Source organism: Crocuta crocuta, unplaced genomic scaffold (genome assembly GCF_008692635.1).
Source record: "Crocuta crocuta isolate KB4526 unplaced genomic scaffold, BGI_CrCroc_1.0 scaffold141, whole genome shotgun sequence".
Classification (NCBI taxonomy): domain Eukaryota; kingdom Metazoa; phylum Chordata; class Mammalia; order Carnivora; family Hyaenidae; genus Crocuta; species Crocuta crocuta.
Genome location: NW_027527951.1, coordinates 4,801,836 through 4,819,551, shown reverse-complemented (window position 1 = coordinate 4,819,551; position 17,716 = coordinate 4,801,836). Strand labels below are relative to the sequence as shown.

Sequence of the window (17,716 nt, the reverse complement as noted above, 5' to 3'; positions counted from 1 at the left end):
GGAGGTCCAAAGCTAGTGGGGGCAGGCTGGTCATCATGGTTGGAGAGCTGTGATGATTTGTGTTTGTTCACTGCATTCTCTTTTACAGGCCTGAAGAGAAATAGGGCCATGTGCAATAAGGTAGCAGGAATGCGCACTGCACTTGCTGTCAGTTAAGGGGCAGGGGCTCGCAGTTAAGAAAACAGAACAGTGGTCAACATAAGGACAAAGAAATGAATGGAGGAGGACCTGTCAGCTGGGCTTCCCTCTGGTAGTCAAAACCACTGTCTTTTTGAAACCAACGAAACGCTAAAAGCAAAAAGCAAAAAAAAGAAAAAAAAAAAAAAAGGCTTGTTTTGAGAGTTTAGATTCCATTTAGATTCCATGTCATTCCATAGTTATCCAAAAGTTATACTTGAGATCATGAGTTATTTCCTCATTTTGCTCTAATTCAGCATTGATATACAGAGAAGAAAAGGAAAGCAGGAAACCTTCCTGTGGGGTTGAACTGGCCACTCAGGACCCTTCGGCTCACCTGTCACAGCCACGGGACACTGCTCTGCTGCGGTGGAAAGCGTGCTTTGGGTTTCACTCATTTACCAAATGGTTCTTCCCGGAGGCCTGTGGGTGCTGCTGCCACCTGTCTACCACGGACGCAAGACCACTAAATCAGAAAGAGATCAATTTCTGTGGCCGTGCCATCTTGGGCCTATTTGTTACAGCCATTTCACCTACCCTAACAGATTCATGTGCTGGCTTGTGCTTCGCTGGGGGCCCAGATACAGACACACAAGACCTGCCCTGAGTTTACAATCCAGTCGGCCAAAGTGTGGGTGTCACTGAATTGTCCTGGTGTCCTGAGGGCAGGACAAAATGACTCAACACTAAGTTCAGAGAATGACCTAGAGTAGAGGCAGGCACACTTTTCCCTCCAGAGGGACGTACAATAAATACTATAGGCTTTGCACAGTCCATATAAAGTCTCTGACACATATTCTTCTTCTTTTTTATAACCCTTTAAACTTTTAAATAACAATCTTAGCTTGAAAGTCCTACAAAAATAAGCCATAAAAACAGATTTGGCCTATGGGATATGGTCTGTCAATCCCTAGCCTAGACCCTTGGTCTAGATTCTGAAAATCCAAAGGAAGAGAAATACTTCATGACATATGAAAATTACCTGAAATTCCAATTTGGGAACTATAAGTTTTATTGGAATACGGATACATTTATTTATTTGTCTACTGTCTGTGACTGCTTTTGCACAACTAGGGAAAAGACGAGCAGTTATGAAGGTATATGGCCCATAAAGCCTAAAATATTTATTACTTGACCCTTTAACATTTTTGGTAAAGGAGCAGGTAATAAATATTCGCCAACCTCTCGTCTAGAGCTTCCAAAAGAGAGATTATTCTGTTTCAGTAACCAGATCCTCTACAACCCAAGGAGGACACTAGATGTCCGCTGCTTGGGTGTCACGCCAAGAATTCCGCATGTATACCAGCCACCATGGAAGAGGATTGTCTCTCAAAAGATCTGGGAGTTTAGTGTTTCGCTCCGAAACAGGGTTCGAACAGCAGTCTTTCCTGGTTAATGGGAATGTTCTAATGAAATGGGCTCGACTGCTGTCAGTTTCTTCTCTGTTCAATGTCCTGGATGATTATAGTATATACTCACTAGGGAGGCTTAGTTGACCTAAATTCATACTGACAACCAGCATCCTTCTAGAAGCCTGGTACAGTAGAAAACTAATGTTTAGGCAGCAGATACAAGATCAATCAGTGACATATTCGGTTTTCTTTATTGGGTCACTGTTATGAATAAGACACAGTGCGGGGCCCTTTAAGTTTAGGACATAACTTAGATCTTTCTTCCTCTGGCTTTACTGATATATAATTGATACAACTGACTTCTTAGAGCAATTCTTCAAGTGGACAGTTTTACAGAAGAGGAAACTAGGGTTCGGTGTGAATAAACAATTTACTTGAGGTCAAAGAGCTGAAAAGTCAGAGCTTAGGTTTGAGTCTAGATCTATATGAATTCAAATCTGATGCTTTCTATCACAGCATAGGCAGATCTCATATTGGTATTTCATAAATCCGCTTTATTTTTTAAAAATGTTAATTTATTCTGAGAGAGGAAAAGAGGAAGGAGAAAGGCAGAGAGAGGGGGAGAGAGAGAATCCTAAGTAGGTTCTGTGTTGTCAGTGCAAAGCCTGATATGGGGCTCAATCTCACCAACCATGAGATCATGACCTGAGCTGAAACAAAGCATCAGAGGTTTAACCAAATGAGCCACCCAGGCACTCCAGGACTTCATAAATTTAAAGTTACTTCCACATGTTACTCTTGACCACTACACAGGAGATTCAAGAGTTTGTTTTGTTGTTGTTCTGACAGTCAAGTTTCATCATAGAATTAGTATTTATTTTATGCCAGGCATTTGGTCTCTAACGTCTTCCAAGCCTGAATGTTCTCATCTGTAAAATGGGCTTATTAGTAGCAGTTTCAGAGCTCTAATGTTGAATTAAACAAGTATTGGGTACACAGGAAGTTCTTAATAAGTAGAACCTACAGTTAAAAATGCTAAGCTTTATGCTGTCTTAAGTATTCATGCGTAGGCTTCTATGTAAAACAAGGAATGAGTCTCAATATCTTTAGAACCTGTTCTAGCCCAAATCCAGATGAGACACAGGTGCTAAGAAATGATACAAATAAAGTACTGGAACAATTAAGCTATTGGCTATAGATATCTTGGGGAGTCCTCCCACCAGAGGGGAATCATGCTTGGGACACTGGTACAATACTTACTTGAAATATAAATTTGGGGTATGCGGTTTGGTATTAACAATAGGATTATACTGTCCATTTTTAAAAAGGCATTCAATGAAAAAAAATCAAAACTAGTTTTCTTCAGTGAAATTGGGGAGTATGGATTTAGCTTGAAAGCAAGTTTGAAAAATGCATTCAACAACAACAACAACAAAAAAACTAGGACAGATATTTTTAACAACGGCCTAATTTATGGTAACAGACCATGAACTTCATTTTCCTGCTATTATACTTTTGCTTTTCTCTTCCCTAGCTAGACTTGTCAGGCACCTAGCACCCTTTTTTTGTCCCCCTCACCTTTGTTATAAAAACACTTCCTTATAATGCCTGACATGCCTGCTTCCCACAGCTAGAATTACACGGGAGGTGGGACATTCTCAAACTTTTTTTGTACATATTGCTGTAACATGCCCTAATTTTGCATTATATCAACCAGATCCTGTATCCCCTTACTGAATGGCCTACTCATTGAGTTGCCTAAGCTACTGTGACTAAGCTACTTCTCAAGTGTCTGGTTCCCATAGAGACAGAACAGCTATCACATTGTCAGGCATTCATTTCTTTATATGCCTGCAGAGTAAGGCCCAACCACATGCTCCCTTAACAATTGGGAGACACCACCAAACCATGTTCCAAGAAAGAAGGCTTGCCCTTCGACTGCTTTAAGACTTCTCTCCTTAGTCCTTGAGGAATGAAAAGGTGGCAGGGTTCTCCAATCAGCTTGGTTATTATCATTGTTTGGAAGAATCCTTGTTGAAACACACATTTTACAAGGCATGACTATCACATTGAGAGCAAAATCTTCCTGTCTCTAAAGTTCTCTAATAAGAAGAATGGTAAACAAGCTTCTTCGCATGCTTCAGGCAACAGTTCAACATCCCTCAGAAGGGATGCCTCACGGCATTGAGACAATAGGTGTTTAGCACAAAGAGGGTGTTCACAACTATTCAGGATGAAATCACACTAAGAGTATCTGAGGAACTTGATTCTGAGCTGAGCACTGTCCCTAAACCTGTCATGTGAAGGTCTGTCCATTTCCATGTGTCCCAGGCTCACCTTCCACCCACCTTGTCCAAGTGGATGTCTTCCCCATCTCAACAAATACATGACACCAGCAGCTCAGGAAAAACAAAAAACAAAAAACCTGGGAATGATTTTTTCACTCCTCTTTATCACTTTCTGCCCACCAGGCTCAATCAAATCCTTTGCAAATCCTATTTCTCTACTTGCAACAGAATCCAGAATCCAATGAGTTCTCTCCCTCTCTATTGCTAGTATATCAGGTCACCCCTAAAACCATTCTGTTCCCCAGTCTTCTCTCTCCACCATTAATTCCCCACATATAGCCAGAATAATCTAAAAATCTAAATCAGATATTGCCATGTCTTCCCTTGAAGTCCTCCAATGAGTTCATATGCCATCTGTAATGACATTGAGCCTCTTGAGAAGGCTTGTGCTTGCCCACATCCCAGCCCACATCTTGACTCTGCATCTTCATCATGAGCTCAGCCACCTAGCCTCTGTCCCTCAAACATCAAACCCTTACCTGTCCTGAACTCGTTCCTTCCTTTGCTTAGAACTCTCCTTCTCCTGATGGTCACATTACCAACCAATGCTTTAGTCATTCTGTCCTCAGGTTCAAAGTCATGCTTAGGAAGACCATCCTCAACCAGGCTTTCTGAAATTAGCTTCTCCTCAACCTCTGTCAACTTATAAATGAATGGTTAACTTACATTTAAATAACTTCACATCACCTATAAAGAATATATACACTTGGATTTTGGAAATTATAGGAGATAAAAGTTTTTATCACATGTCTTACTATGAGAAAACTAAACAAACTAACAAAATACTAATTAACGAAGCCTCACAAAAATACTAATGGTTGACACTTTTAAAAATAAAATTTGTGGTACCTGCAATGTTTTGTTTAGATGTTGTTGAGAATCTGAATGAAAAACTCTAAGCTGCCAGTGGTTTCTCGGTTAGGTGGGAATTCCACGCACAGACCAATAATTTGTGGCCAGGGACTGACATGAGGTCATTAGGTCACCACCTTGCCCTAAGCTGGCCCTTTTCAGTGGTGATCAAATCACCAATCAAGACAACTGTCTTTATATCAATTTGGCCCTTAGTGAGAAAACTTTTAAAGACTGGAGACTTTCTGGATGCTGGTATACTCAGCGCATGCTCTTTTCAATACTTTGTGTGAGTTCCGGGAGCCAGTTTTCTTCCTTAGGAGTTAGTCATAGGGACATTAAAATTGTTCAGTTCAGAAAATCTTTAAGATTCTTCCTACTAACTACACATTGATGTTTCATCTATTGATTTTTAGTTTTTTAAGTTGTAATTTATGTAGAAAGAGAGATAGTAATAATATTCATAGAGGGAACAATACAAAAAAACCCCACAGCTAATATTTATTGAATCCTTATTATGTGCAAGCCACAAAGAAGAGACTTTCTTTGAATAATTAATTCTGTGGCTTTATTTTTTTTATGATTATACTATATTTCTGTTGATTGTATTTTCATAGAAGCTCTAACAATAAGATGGGGGCATAGGTTTTATAGATATCTAACTTCTTTTTATTAATTTGTTAAATGTTTATTTACATTCGAGAGACACAGCAGGAGTGGGAGAGGGGCAGAGAGAGACACACACACAGAATCCAAAGCAGGCTCCAGGCTCTGAGCTGTCAGCACAGAGCCTGACACAGCACTCAAACTCATGAACTGTGAGATCACGATCTGAGCCACCCAGGCACCCCCAGATATCTTATTTCTGAATAGAAATCTAAAGGGTGGAATATTCTGGAATCTTATTGCTCTTACAAACATGCATATTTTCCAGCCTTTCTTAGGGGGGATTATATGTAACTCTCAGGGTTATGAGAAGGAAAGTTTCACTATGAAGCTCAATGGATAATTCCTCAAATTTCACCGCCAAACTATACCTACGTGGCAGGCACTCAATATACATTTATTGAAATAAGTATTTATTGAAAGAATGGGTACCGGGATAAAACCTGTAATGACAGCATGCACATTTTGTGGGTATCAATTTTAACATTTAATTGTGATGAACACCTGGAGTCACCCAGACACAAGAATTCAGTTCCGGAGGTTTTGAACCAATAGCTTCACTGATTTAAAACCTGTAATATCTATTTCTTTAATGACTGAAAAAAGAGGGAATATCATATTCATATATTCAAATTACCGATAGCCACTTTAAGAAACACGGTTTTTGCATGGGAAAAGTTTATGAAACCACCAGGGAATAGATCAAAATGAATTTCCAAGGTTTTTGGTAAACCCAAAAGCAGAACAATGAGGCTGAATTTCTACTCATAGAAGGTTGTCTATAATGTTTTTTTTTTTTTTACCTACCACACCAAAGATAAGTACCGTACCAACTCCAACATTGATGTACTGGTCCTATTGTCATTCTGAGGTCCAGTTTTACATACCATTCACATAATTTAGCCCAGTAGCAAAGAGACTTATAAAGACATTTATAACAGGTGTTTGGAAAATAAAATACTAATACTGCTAATCACTGAAGACAATAACATGTGAAATATTTGCTCCACTGAATATGTTGCAGTTGTGAATAAAAAACAAAAAGAATCATGTACAAAATGTAAAACAAAATATTTTCCATATAATCTATACACTTTAATATTTCATCCTAGAATAGTATTCAAACACTTCGTTCAGCAGGGTCTAAAATAAGAATGAATTGAATTGCATAACTTTTAGCTCATTTTTAAGGACCTAAAAACATCTTCCTCTTGCTCATTTATATGTTTTTGCCTTACACATATATATTTGACTGTATCAACAAATTAAGTTGTTCTCCCTTTCATATTTTAGATTTATTAACGTTAAACCACATTCCCACCTGGATAAAAAATTCAAGTCTAGACATATTTGTTCTAGAGAAATTAAAAACTGATATCTCTTGGTACTCACCCTCCCATATCTGTTGGCGTAGGACCCAGTGAGCAAGGAATGGAAAACAATGATTGTCTCATCCAAGTCCCAGATGAACACCCTCTGCAAAGGAAGAGCCAAATCAGTATGTCTTTCCCTTGGTCGAGAAACCTGTGATTCAGTTAACTTCAACATAAATAAGCAGTCTCGAAATAGAAGACAAAGGAAAAATCTGAATGTACTATGTTTTAAAATACAACTGTTCCAAAGAGTATCTCCCAGCTTTTCTCCAGGTTATCACCTCAGATGCTGTGCAAGAGAATGATGATATTAATGACATCAATACAAGCATGGGCAAGAAATAATAATGTATGTCCTTTCTACTTCTGAAGTAGATTCATAGTTCTCCATTTTGAAAAAAAGAAAAATGAGTTAAGCCAGTCTGTTCACAACTTCTCGAGATAGAGAGGAGGCAATCAATTAAAAATCATTCCATTTTTCTTTTTACTATCTCTTCTGCTTGTGAAGGTGTTAAAATAACAAACCTCATGTTTCATTTTTATCAAGCCAAGTGTCAAAAAATTGCACATAAAACCTAAAACCTCACATCATCTGCTTACCTTATGTTACCTTTGGACTGTTATCATGCAGATGGGTTACATCTTGTTACTACCTGGTTCTCTTCAGATTATAGAACTCAGGCAGACACATCACATGTGCTCTTAACACACTTGAGATATTTGGAATCGGATTTGAAGGAATTCACTTCAAAAAAAGTCTTTGAGATGCCCAAAGGCCTCTCAAGCCTACTTTTCTTCTTCTCCTTTCCACTCACACCAGTATATATTCATACACATAGGTTCTGCTGGGACATTTCCATCTTTTCAGCCAAAATAATCATGTTTCCCACCATCAGGTTTCACTTGGCAAAACCCAGAAACTTAATTGCAGTGGATTCAAGGCTATGAAATCTACCCTTTAAGGTTTTATATAATCCCTCCTGCTTTTGAACTCCACCAAAACAGGTCTCATAAGATAATTGCCATTTCAGTTTAGAACATCCCAGGTTTTCCTTTCTCATATACCTAAGTGTATCTCTAATTTTCAAAGTGGATTTTATTAAGTACTTTTAGTATGACCCTTAACTGAAATGGCAATGATATAGAACAGTGCAAGAGAATTTTTTTCAAGCAGAATTATATACTTTACTATATTTCCTTAGAGAGAAATAACCAGATGCTCTGGATGTAGTTAAAATGGAAGAGAAAACAGAAATAATTGTTTTCACCTATAATTAACATGAAAGAGAAAGGAAATGCTTTACTTACAATTAATAGAGGGGGAAAAAGCAGTAACAAAAGCATTTGGGTGTCTTGATCACAGCCTGTTTACATTGCATGTGTGTATAACCATCATTTAACTCCCAAGATACCTTGTTATTTACTAGGTCATTGTCAATGACATACCTCAAGATCAGAATCTGGGGGAGGTGAAGGATTATTGTTTCTTCGGCCCCGTCCACGTGATTTCCCATCTGAACCTCGACGTAATCTATCAGAATCTGAATCTTTAATGGGTGTTGATGGACTGTGGATTGTACTGTACTCTGTAGAAATAGAGGAAGGTCTTTCATCTTCTGGTTCTATCACCATGGTGTCAAGATCAACCTTGTTTCAAATCATGGGGAAGTTTGAAGAGTAAAGCACATTTCATTCTGCTCATATTCATTATCTTTTACTTGCATCGGTAAATCATTTATGAGATACTTTATTCTAAGAATGCACTCTTTTGAAAGAAGGTGTGATCAGAAATGAATAAAATTTAATTGAAGGTGGAAGACAGCAGGTTGTAATAAGTTGCCTAGTTTTTCTTAGTGCTTCTCCATGAGCAGACAATGCTCCAGCATCCCTATTTCCAAATCCATCTCTCTCTCTTTCATTCCACAAACAGTGCCTGGCCATGCTGAGAGGTTCGCACACTTGCCTTACCAACCACTCTCCCACCTACAAAATGCCTTCTGGTTTACAGAAAGAAAAATCAGCTCTGGGGCAGGAAAGGCCACATCACCAGGCAGATTTTTCTTTGAAAATTTCAAAATTTCTTTTTTATTCCTCATTTTACGTGAGAACAAGGGAGTGACAAGATAAGGAAGAAAAGATATGTGGGCAATGCCCATACTCTGTACAGCATTCGTTTTAGTCTCTTTGAACCAAAAATCCCAAACAGCACATTCAAATTGCCCACCTGGGTAACTCAGAGAAACCATGGAAATAATTACATAGAAAATACAAAATAAAGAACAACTTCCAGCCAGCCTGAGGAACGGCTAAATAGTGACCGTGGAGGTGGGGCGGGGCAAGAGGAGGGGGGGACTCTTACCCTATTTCCAAATGAACAACAACAACCCATATACTTTATTCTTTTTCTCTGATGTTCACATATCAGACACTTTCTACCTCCCTCCGAAATTACAGATATGCCAGTGTGTTGCTTCCCCTCCCCAAACTCTTTGTGGGATTTGTCTCCTAGAAATGGGTTGGAATCTCTCAAGCTAGTATGAGGAATGATAATTCTCACTGAGATGCTGCTGATGCTAAATTTCACCAAATAGAAAAGTACTAGGGACAAGTGAATATTGGGTATCCTTTGCTGATGTATTATCATCTCAACTGCACCAACAAGGCCAGCCATGTGTGAAACCATGTGGTCTCCATATTACTTCCAAGCTTAAGCCTATGAGTCTGGGTGGATAGGAATGGACTCCAACAAAGTAAATTCCATTTCTGAATCACATAGAACAACCCTATACCTCTTGTTTAATTTTAAAACCTAAACAGATTCCTATCACTTTTAGATGAGACTTTATGTCCTCTGCCATAGCAAACAAGAGCAAACTTCCTCATCTATACCAGTCATGGATCCTTGTAGCAAGATACCACCGTGATAGCAGTTAATTATGGCCAGAAGGTCCAAAACAACTCCACTCGGTAGGTCAGCTTAGGTAGTTACATGGGATGCATTTTTGAGCTAACTCACCTTATAGAACCATTAGCGTACAGTGCTGGCTGCTCACAGTCAGCATTTCAGATTTTGAAACTTAACATTTTTGAAATCCACATTACATCTTTTTCTGGTGGAGACAGATGACAGTGCCATCCTCTCCTCAACATGTTCCAAACTAAGCATCTGTCTTCCATGTTTTATAGAGAATTAGGAACTCCAAATAAATATATATTTTTAAGGAGCTCAGTGAATTTGAAGCTGTGTTTTGAAGAAAAAGTCTTGACCTCCCCTTTCTTGAAAAATTCTGCAACTACACCTCCATGCAAACCGGGATAGCCACCATTTGAGACAGAACGCATGCCAATCTCTCCAGTAGTTTCAAAACAGAGTGCTTGCTTTGCAACTGTCACAACTGGCATCTAATTTGACTCGTATTTCAAGTACTTGACTGCAAAGTCCATCTTGAACTCTGAGCTCTCCAACTTTTGAAGTTTGTATTTGACAAAAAGCTAAAAGACATCAAACAACTTGTCTTTTAACATTATATCTTTTGCCTTGAATTCTGGATAGTTTAGGGTTCATTTTGTCCTCCAGGTAGTTTACCTTACTTAGCCTGTATTTCCTCCTTGCTTGCCCATTCCTTTAGTTCTTGCTGTGTATTTCTTTACCCTTGTGTTAAACCCAACAAATCTTTAAAAGATATATTCCATCCCTTTTTTTTTTTTGGAAATAAAAACGTGATAATTAAGTTGATTACTCACTTCTATAAACCTCCCCACCAAAGAAAATAATTCAATAAGCAAAGTATATAGGTGGATTGTTAAATCATCTTATCTAAAGTTTTTCCAGGTGGAGAAAAAGCCCTAAAATATGGGCAATCTGACACCTTTCAATATTAAAACACACACACACACACACACACACACACACACACACACACACACACACAACCTTACAGGCCTCAACTTATTAGAAAGAAGATAACATTTAAATGATGCAAGCCAGATTAAAAAAAAATCTCTTCCTCTTTGTTCTATGAGGTGGGATTAAATGCTTCTACTCTCCTAACCGGCTTTCCTGACTCTAACTATTCTCCTTCCTTCTGTGAGTGCAAAACAACTCAACAAATAATTTAATCTTCTAATCCACTGACATCTCAGGTTTCATTAAAATCCTTTCCAAATTATTCAACTTTACTCCCACCAAGATAATGAATGTGAAAATACTCAGAAGAGCATTTATTTCACTTAACAATGATTACATGCCCACACTATTCCAGGCACTGTACTAGGAGGCTGAATTATAATGATGTTCTATACAGATATGGTATCTTTGGAGCTTACAATTTAGAGGAAGGCACTGATTTGTGGACAAAAAAAAGACGTTAGAAGAAAACAATCTAGAAAGGGCTATGGCATGAGAAAGGTAGAATGCTAAGAGACCACAGAGCAAGTCTATATTACACAGATTTACAGGATTATAGAAGCTTCCTGAAGATAGAGGACAAAGTTACCAGTAAAAATGGAGTATAAATGTTCTCCAGAAAGGCACACAAGCATGTATGTTGGTGGGGGAAGGGGAGAGAGAGGGAGAGAAAGAGAGAAAGAGAAAGCATGTGCATGAGCAAGTGGAAGAAGTAGGAAATCAATCTGACCAGACCGTATAGAGGAAGAGTACAGAGACGAGGCTGGAACAGCAGGCAAATAATTCAGCAAGGGAGAGATGTAATCCAATTTATACCTTGAGATAGAGGACTCTGGCTCCAGTGTGGTGCGGTGGTGGAGGGAAGTGAAGACTTAGAAGGGGAGACCAGCCAGGAGGATAATTCTGTGAGAGTTGCTGGTGGCCCATACAGGTAGTGGACACAGGGAGAGCTATAGACCAGAAATGTCACTGAGAGGAAAATCAGTAACTCATTGGATAAGGAAGGAGGAGCTGCTCATGCCAGTGGCTTGGCAACTGAGAAGATGAATATACTCTAAGGTATGGGATTTAAAAAGAAGGGGTTATAAAGAAATGTGTAGATAAGTATTTAAATTCTGCTTTGGACATATTGAACTTGAAGAATCTGTGGTATTTAAGATGTCCAGCAGCAGGCTGTTAGACTTCCCTGAAGTTCAGGAACAAAATGTAGGCTGGGTTTAGGTTTGGAAATTGATGGCATGTAGAATGCAATTAAAGAAATGGGTGTAACTAAGGACATGGAATGTGTGCAGAACTGACAGCCAGAGAAAAATGGGTGTGGGGTGAGGAGAAAAACCAAGGTGAGTGTGTTGTAGAAGAAAGAGTAGGTCAGGAAGGAGAGAGTGATCAGTAACTTCAGATCAGCCAAGAGGTAAAGTGAAAATTGAAACCAAGAGTACTTTATATTTAGTCACTAAGATCTTTGGGACACACGGCAGAGTACAGATTTGAGAAGTATTTAGGAGGTAGATTGGTGGGATAAAAATGAGAGTGCAGAAGGTTCAAAAGCAAACAGGGGTTAAAACTCCCAACATGTTACTGAAGACCCTATAATGGCCAAATTCAGTAATGGTCAAATTCAGCTCCTTTAAACTGTGTACACATTAGAGTAACTTGACTTCCCTTTCTTCTGCTTCTCATCCTAACACTCACACTATTCCTTCTGTCTCTTTACAGACCTCTTCCTCTACCTAATGCTTAAATGTGAGTGTTTTTTATATTAGTGATACTCAAAGTATTGATCTAGGAAAAGTAAGGAGCTTGCGTCAGGACGTTGATTAAAGTAATGCTCTCTTCATCAAAAGTCTTGCTAAGATTAAAAAGAAAAGTTAAACAGTGTGCTTACTGATGCAGCTGATTAGTCCTCATGCTTTACAGACTATTAATAATCAATTAGTGGATAGCCAGCCAGTTGGTGGACTATATGTTGAGCAGCAAAACACTCGAGTTTTCTCTATGGTCCTCTTATCTCACTACAAGTTCTCAGCAGTTTGTAGTATTTATCAGAGGGATTTCATTGATAACCTCCAGGCTGATGATTTGAAGGCTTCATCTCCTGATCTGTTGACCTGAACATCCCTGTTTGCTAGACCTCTCGATCTGAATATTCCATGGGCACCACAACTAAAGTTGTCCCAAAACAGATCCACCTTCTCTCTTCATGAGTTTGCTTCATGGTACCAACATCTACCCAGTTTTTTAAGCCAGAAATTCCTTATCAGCTCCATCGAACCAAGACTAAGCTTTGTGGCTTTTACCTTCTGAATAATTGTGTTCTAAGTTCAGGTTTTCATCATCCCTTTCTTTGATTCTTACAACAGGCTGTTTTCAGACTTGCTACCCGCAACCTTCCAATTATTGCCTATACCACCGTGACAAAAAAAAAAACAAAAAAACAAAAAAAAAACTTTACAACTCTTCAGTGTCCCCAAATCCCAGTGTGGAGCAGGAAGGACAGTCTACATTTTAGGACACTGAGCTGTGGACCAGTGTCCTATTTCATATCCCAATCCCACTGATTAGTAGTATGACTTTGTGCAAGTTATTCACCTTTTCTCTGACTCACTTTTATCATTTGTAAAATGGTAACAAATGAGATCTAATAAAACCATATACACACAAAGGTAGTTTAGAACGGGTGCATGCCACTAACACTCTATAATGTTTGGTATCTTGACAAAAAAGAGAAGTTCTACCAAGTCACTCACTGACAGCCTTATCTCCAATAACTTCCTTCCTTCCTTCCTAGTCCATACTTCAGACGGACACACCTAATGATCTCAGTTCTCTGAATGTGCCGGCCTGTTTCATGACTTTGAACACGCTGTTCCACTTCCTTAGAATGCTTTTTCTCAAAACTTACCCCCCCTCCCCTGATCTGTCTGTGAAATTCCTATTGCTCTCTTAAGACCATGTATCTTTGTGAATTTTCTATCTAAATCCGAGTTCCTGTTGTAAGGTTATACAATTTTTGCAATCATTTATGTTCACAGTGGATAGTAATTTGAGTTATTTTGAGCAAAGGTCCATCACTCCGCCTCTTAGAGGACAGAAGCTGGTGGTATTTATCTTGTATTCTGAGAATACAGTAAAAGTCTAGAGCACCAAGTACCCATTAAGAAAAACAACAACTGATGATTGAACAAAGTGAGTGTTTCTCAAGTTTGGCTTATGCTCTATTAAATCTATGAAGATTACCTAATTATTCCTACGAGCAAGTCAAAATGTTTAAAACTGAGAAATAGCTGTAATTATTTTTAAAGCTTATTTAAACATTGACGTTTACATATTCAATCATAAAATATTAAAATATACTTAAGATCGTTAAAATTCTACATTTGTAATTATTGCTGAAGAGTTCCATAAATCCTTCAATATTGAAAAGAAAAACAGAGCTGGAACTCAGAAGATTCTAGTTAGTTCCTCTTGGCACCTCTGAGCTCATAAATCCTACTTGGGTCTTAGAGACATTGGCCTATTTTTCCACCAGGCTCCTGGTCTGTCGTTGAGGACACAGCCTAAATTTCTTAACTTTAAAGTTCCATTATCTACGATGCACAGTATTTACCAAAGCTTTCCAGATGTTAGCTTTTAGTCTTTCCCTCTTAAGTAGTCACTTTCAGACTAATCTATATAAAATACCTCGGCAACTCCAACCCTCAGAACCCATCAGGGTTTACTGCCTATGGTACAAATCCCTTATCTGCCTTTATTTGTCATGCCTTCCCTCCACATGTCAGTTTCTTTCTTGTACATATTGTCAAATGGTTTTCAAAAGGATTGTATCAATGTGAATTGTGTCAGTTTTACTACAGCCTTCCACACAATGATAATTATTGTTTTAAAGAAGTCCTTGCTATTTTCTAAGGTGTAGCATAGTAGTGATTTTAATTGGGACATATTGGAGAGACTTACAGACGTGCGCTTAAAAAGTGTATTTCCATTCATGAGCTATGCCAATCTTTTGCAAATTTTTTATATTCCTTTATTGATTAATATAAAAGTTTTAACCTCTTTTTCATATTTGCAGGCACTTTTCCATTCTTGAGAGTTCCTTAAATTATGCTGATATTGTCTTAAATTATGCTTTCCTTTACAAAAGTTTTGTTTTGTTTTTTCTTTTTTAATTTTTATGTAGTCCTGCTGCACGGCCTGTCAGCCTGGTTGGCTCCTTGAAGATTTAGGGATAAGCGTTCACATTTATTCTAAGCATAGCAGAGAACTTTTGAGCTAACTTTATACTCCTGGGACTATATATGCCAGTGGTATTTGTAAAGGAAGTAGAAAACAGCGGTCCTCTCTGTGAGCTCCCCTCTCTGTGCTTTGGGAGGATGGAGACTTTCCTTACCCATTTCTAAGTTTAACCAAGGTGAAAGATTATTCCCCTGAAACAGAATCAAGTAACCAGACTCCAAGAGGAAGCTCTTGCCACGTATATCATGGCATTGGGTTGAGGCCAGGGAAGCTACTATCTCTGGGTAGACAGAGTCTATGCTAAGGCAATACCAAATAGAAAAGGAAGTGTGGAGCTTTTTGGAAAATCCTTGTAAAGATTATCTGAATGTAATGAACAGGAGACATGGCAATCAATAATTATATTCTATTTGCTTTGGGGGCACTCAGATAACAAGAAAAGGGTAGCCTATTTCCCTAAGAGCAGATATCATCATGTTTGAGACTCATGACTTAAAGGACATGGACAGTTACACAGGTGAGTGTGAGGAGGCCAGACAGCAAGTGACACTGACTGTGGCACCCCCAAACTCTGCGACTCTCAAGGTCAAAATCCTCTTAAAAGGTGAAGTATCAAGCCCAAATCAGGAAGGTTGAGAGAAAGAATCAAGTCATCATGGCTTATCAAGGTTGTTCCGGCTACCCTGGGAGTCCCCAGAGGGAGGCAGACGCAGCAAGCTTGACACTACTGGCTCAAAGAATCACATACGACCGTTGCGTTTCTATCTGTTCATAATTTTTTAAATTGGTTTTCCTTGGAGGAAGAAAGCTACTCTGTAAAGCTGAGTTTGATTACATTAAGGTAAATAAAAGTGCTCAGAAATCCTCTCTCAAACCTCTACACTGTGGGGTACAAAGGCAGTGAAACCACCTGGTGGGACAGTGGGGTACACAGGTACCCAGAGAAGCATGGAGCCAACCTACACTTTTTTCCCCCTGTCTATATGCTCTACTGCAGAAATCAGCAGTTTTTAAATAAAACCTCAGATAGTAAATACCTTAGGCTTTGTGAGATATATAATCTGTTGCAATGATTAACTTTGCACAAAAGCAACCATAGACAATGTGTCAATGAAGGAGTATGGCAGTGTTCCAATAAAACTTTATTTATAAAACAAATTTGGCTTGCGGAGTATATAACTGTATTCATTAAGGTAATTGCTGTCATGAGATTCAGCACTGTGTCCAGTGCTGGCTGGACTATGACTATGAGATTCCACGGGGACTATGAGATTTAAGTGACTGTCACCTTACTTCTCTGGGTGATATCACTTCTTCAAAATTGTGGCAAACATTAAGCGTTAACATTGTGAAAAAGGTGATAAGTGAAAAATATGTTGCTGAACTAAGTGAAGAACAAGGACCAAAACACAAGGCACTAATTTTTAGGAAACTGACACTCAGCACAAAAGGAATTTAATGCGTACTTGGTTAAAGGCCCTATCCCACGTGGTAAGGGAGCAGAGCCATCATGATATTGACATGAATTTACCTTTAACATGCAAACGAGGTTTTGTTTTTCTCATTAACACAGTTAACCTGACATGCACAATAGACGACAGATTCTCCTCGGGTTGATGTAGACCCCAGACACATACACCTGGGAAGCAATGTTTGTGTTCTCCTCTCTAACATAATGGCTCGATGCAGGCACCACGCCTAAAGAAATTGTGTAGAATACGGGCTCTGCTCCAGGTGTGTGGCCTTGGGGGTGCTTTTTTACTGGGATCTCGGTAGCTGACGGACTCCAGAGGACACAATCACAAATTACACAAACAGGCAAGCCTACCAGTGGCGCTGGGTGATGTGCTAAGCTAAGAACAGATCAAATGCCCTGCCACGGTGAAGCCACCCTGTCCACTACGGAGGGAAATTCAGAAAGTTGGGTGAAAGGTCAAAGGGAAACGGGGCAGGTATGCCTTTCAGGCTAAGCATTTAGCTTTCCCTTGACTTACAGTGGCCTCCAATAACTGAATCTGACCAGCATTCTTTCCCAGGCTCACCTCCAGCCCTCTGAGAACATTTTGTAAAACGGACTCTCTCCTCCTATGAGGCAGTTTGGGGGAAGGCCGCCTGGGATCAACCTCTACAGTCAGCCAGCCTCCACCGAACTGAAAACCGAAATTCCTATTGTTCTCAAACCTGTGGAGAAATTCCAGCAGTGGCCTCAACTTCCTGCATGAACTCTCCGGTGACAGAACACAACAGCACAGACAACAAGCAGAGACAGCGCAGACAACACGACAGCGAGTGCACGTGCACATTCCTTCAGCTACTTGCTTTTATTTCCCACTAAAAGGGAACAAAGCTGAAAACCTTCGGAAAGGTCTTTATATATATATTTTTTAAATCTTTGAAGCAAATCAATTCCAAGTGGCTACAAAATTAGTCATCCTCACCCTGGATCTAAGCTTCCATTCACACTACCCTTCGCTTCTGGTGTTTGGGGGGTGATGAGGGCGATTTGTTCCTGTCTCTGCATTAATGGTCATGAATGCCACATGTATGTGACAATAGACCGCAACCTTCACTCTTCCTACCTTCCCCTTCCCACCACCGCCATTTACTGATTTAGAGAATTCTGCTCAGGAGATGCCACTAGTGATTTTTTTCTGTGGTCATAAATGTTTCTAAGTAGCTCTGATACACACTCTGCTCATCCTGTCACTTCTGAGGATGACACGCCTGTACCTCCCTTTCTGTTAATCTGTGAAGACGGGACAGCTTCTGTTTGGACTTGATCTTTCCTGAATTTTTTTTTTTTTTTTT

At 39.2% G+C, this 17,716-nt stretch overlaps 1 protein-coding gene across 10 annotated transcripts in view; it reads right to left on the bottom strand.

Moving 5' to 3' along the window:
* The window catches only part of EYA1 (EYA transcriptional coactivator and phosphatase 1), a 169,265-nt gene that overhangs the window by 76,789 nt on the left and 74,760 nt on the right, over positions 1–17,716 (bottom strand). For 5 of the 10 annotated variants that reach the window (XM_077752479.1, XM_077752484.1, XM_077752485.1 and 2 more), the window contains exons 8-9: positions 8,215–8,354; positions 6,788–6,871 (exon numbers count right to left, since the gene is read on the bottom strand). In XM_077752479.1, the coding sequence (XP_077608605.1) occupies positions 6,788–6,871; positions 8,215–8,354 (224 nt within the window). Of the gene's footprint in view, positions 1–6,787; positions 6,872–8,214; positions 8,382–12,739; positions 12,747–17,716 lie in introns of all 10 variants that reach the window. The other 5 variants (XM_077752482.1, XM_077752486.1, XM_077752478.1 and 2 more) reach the window with 3 other exon arrangements.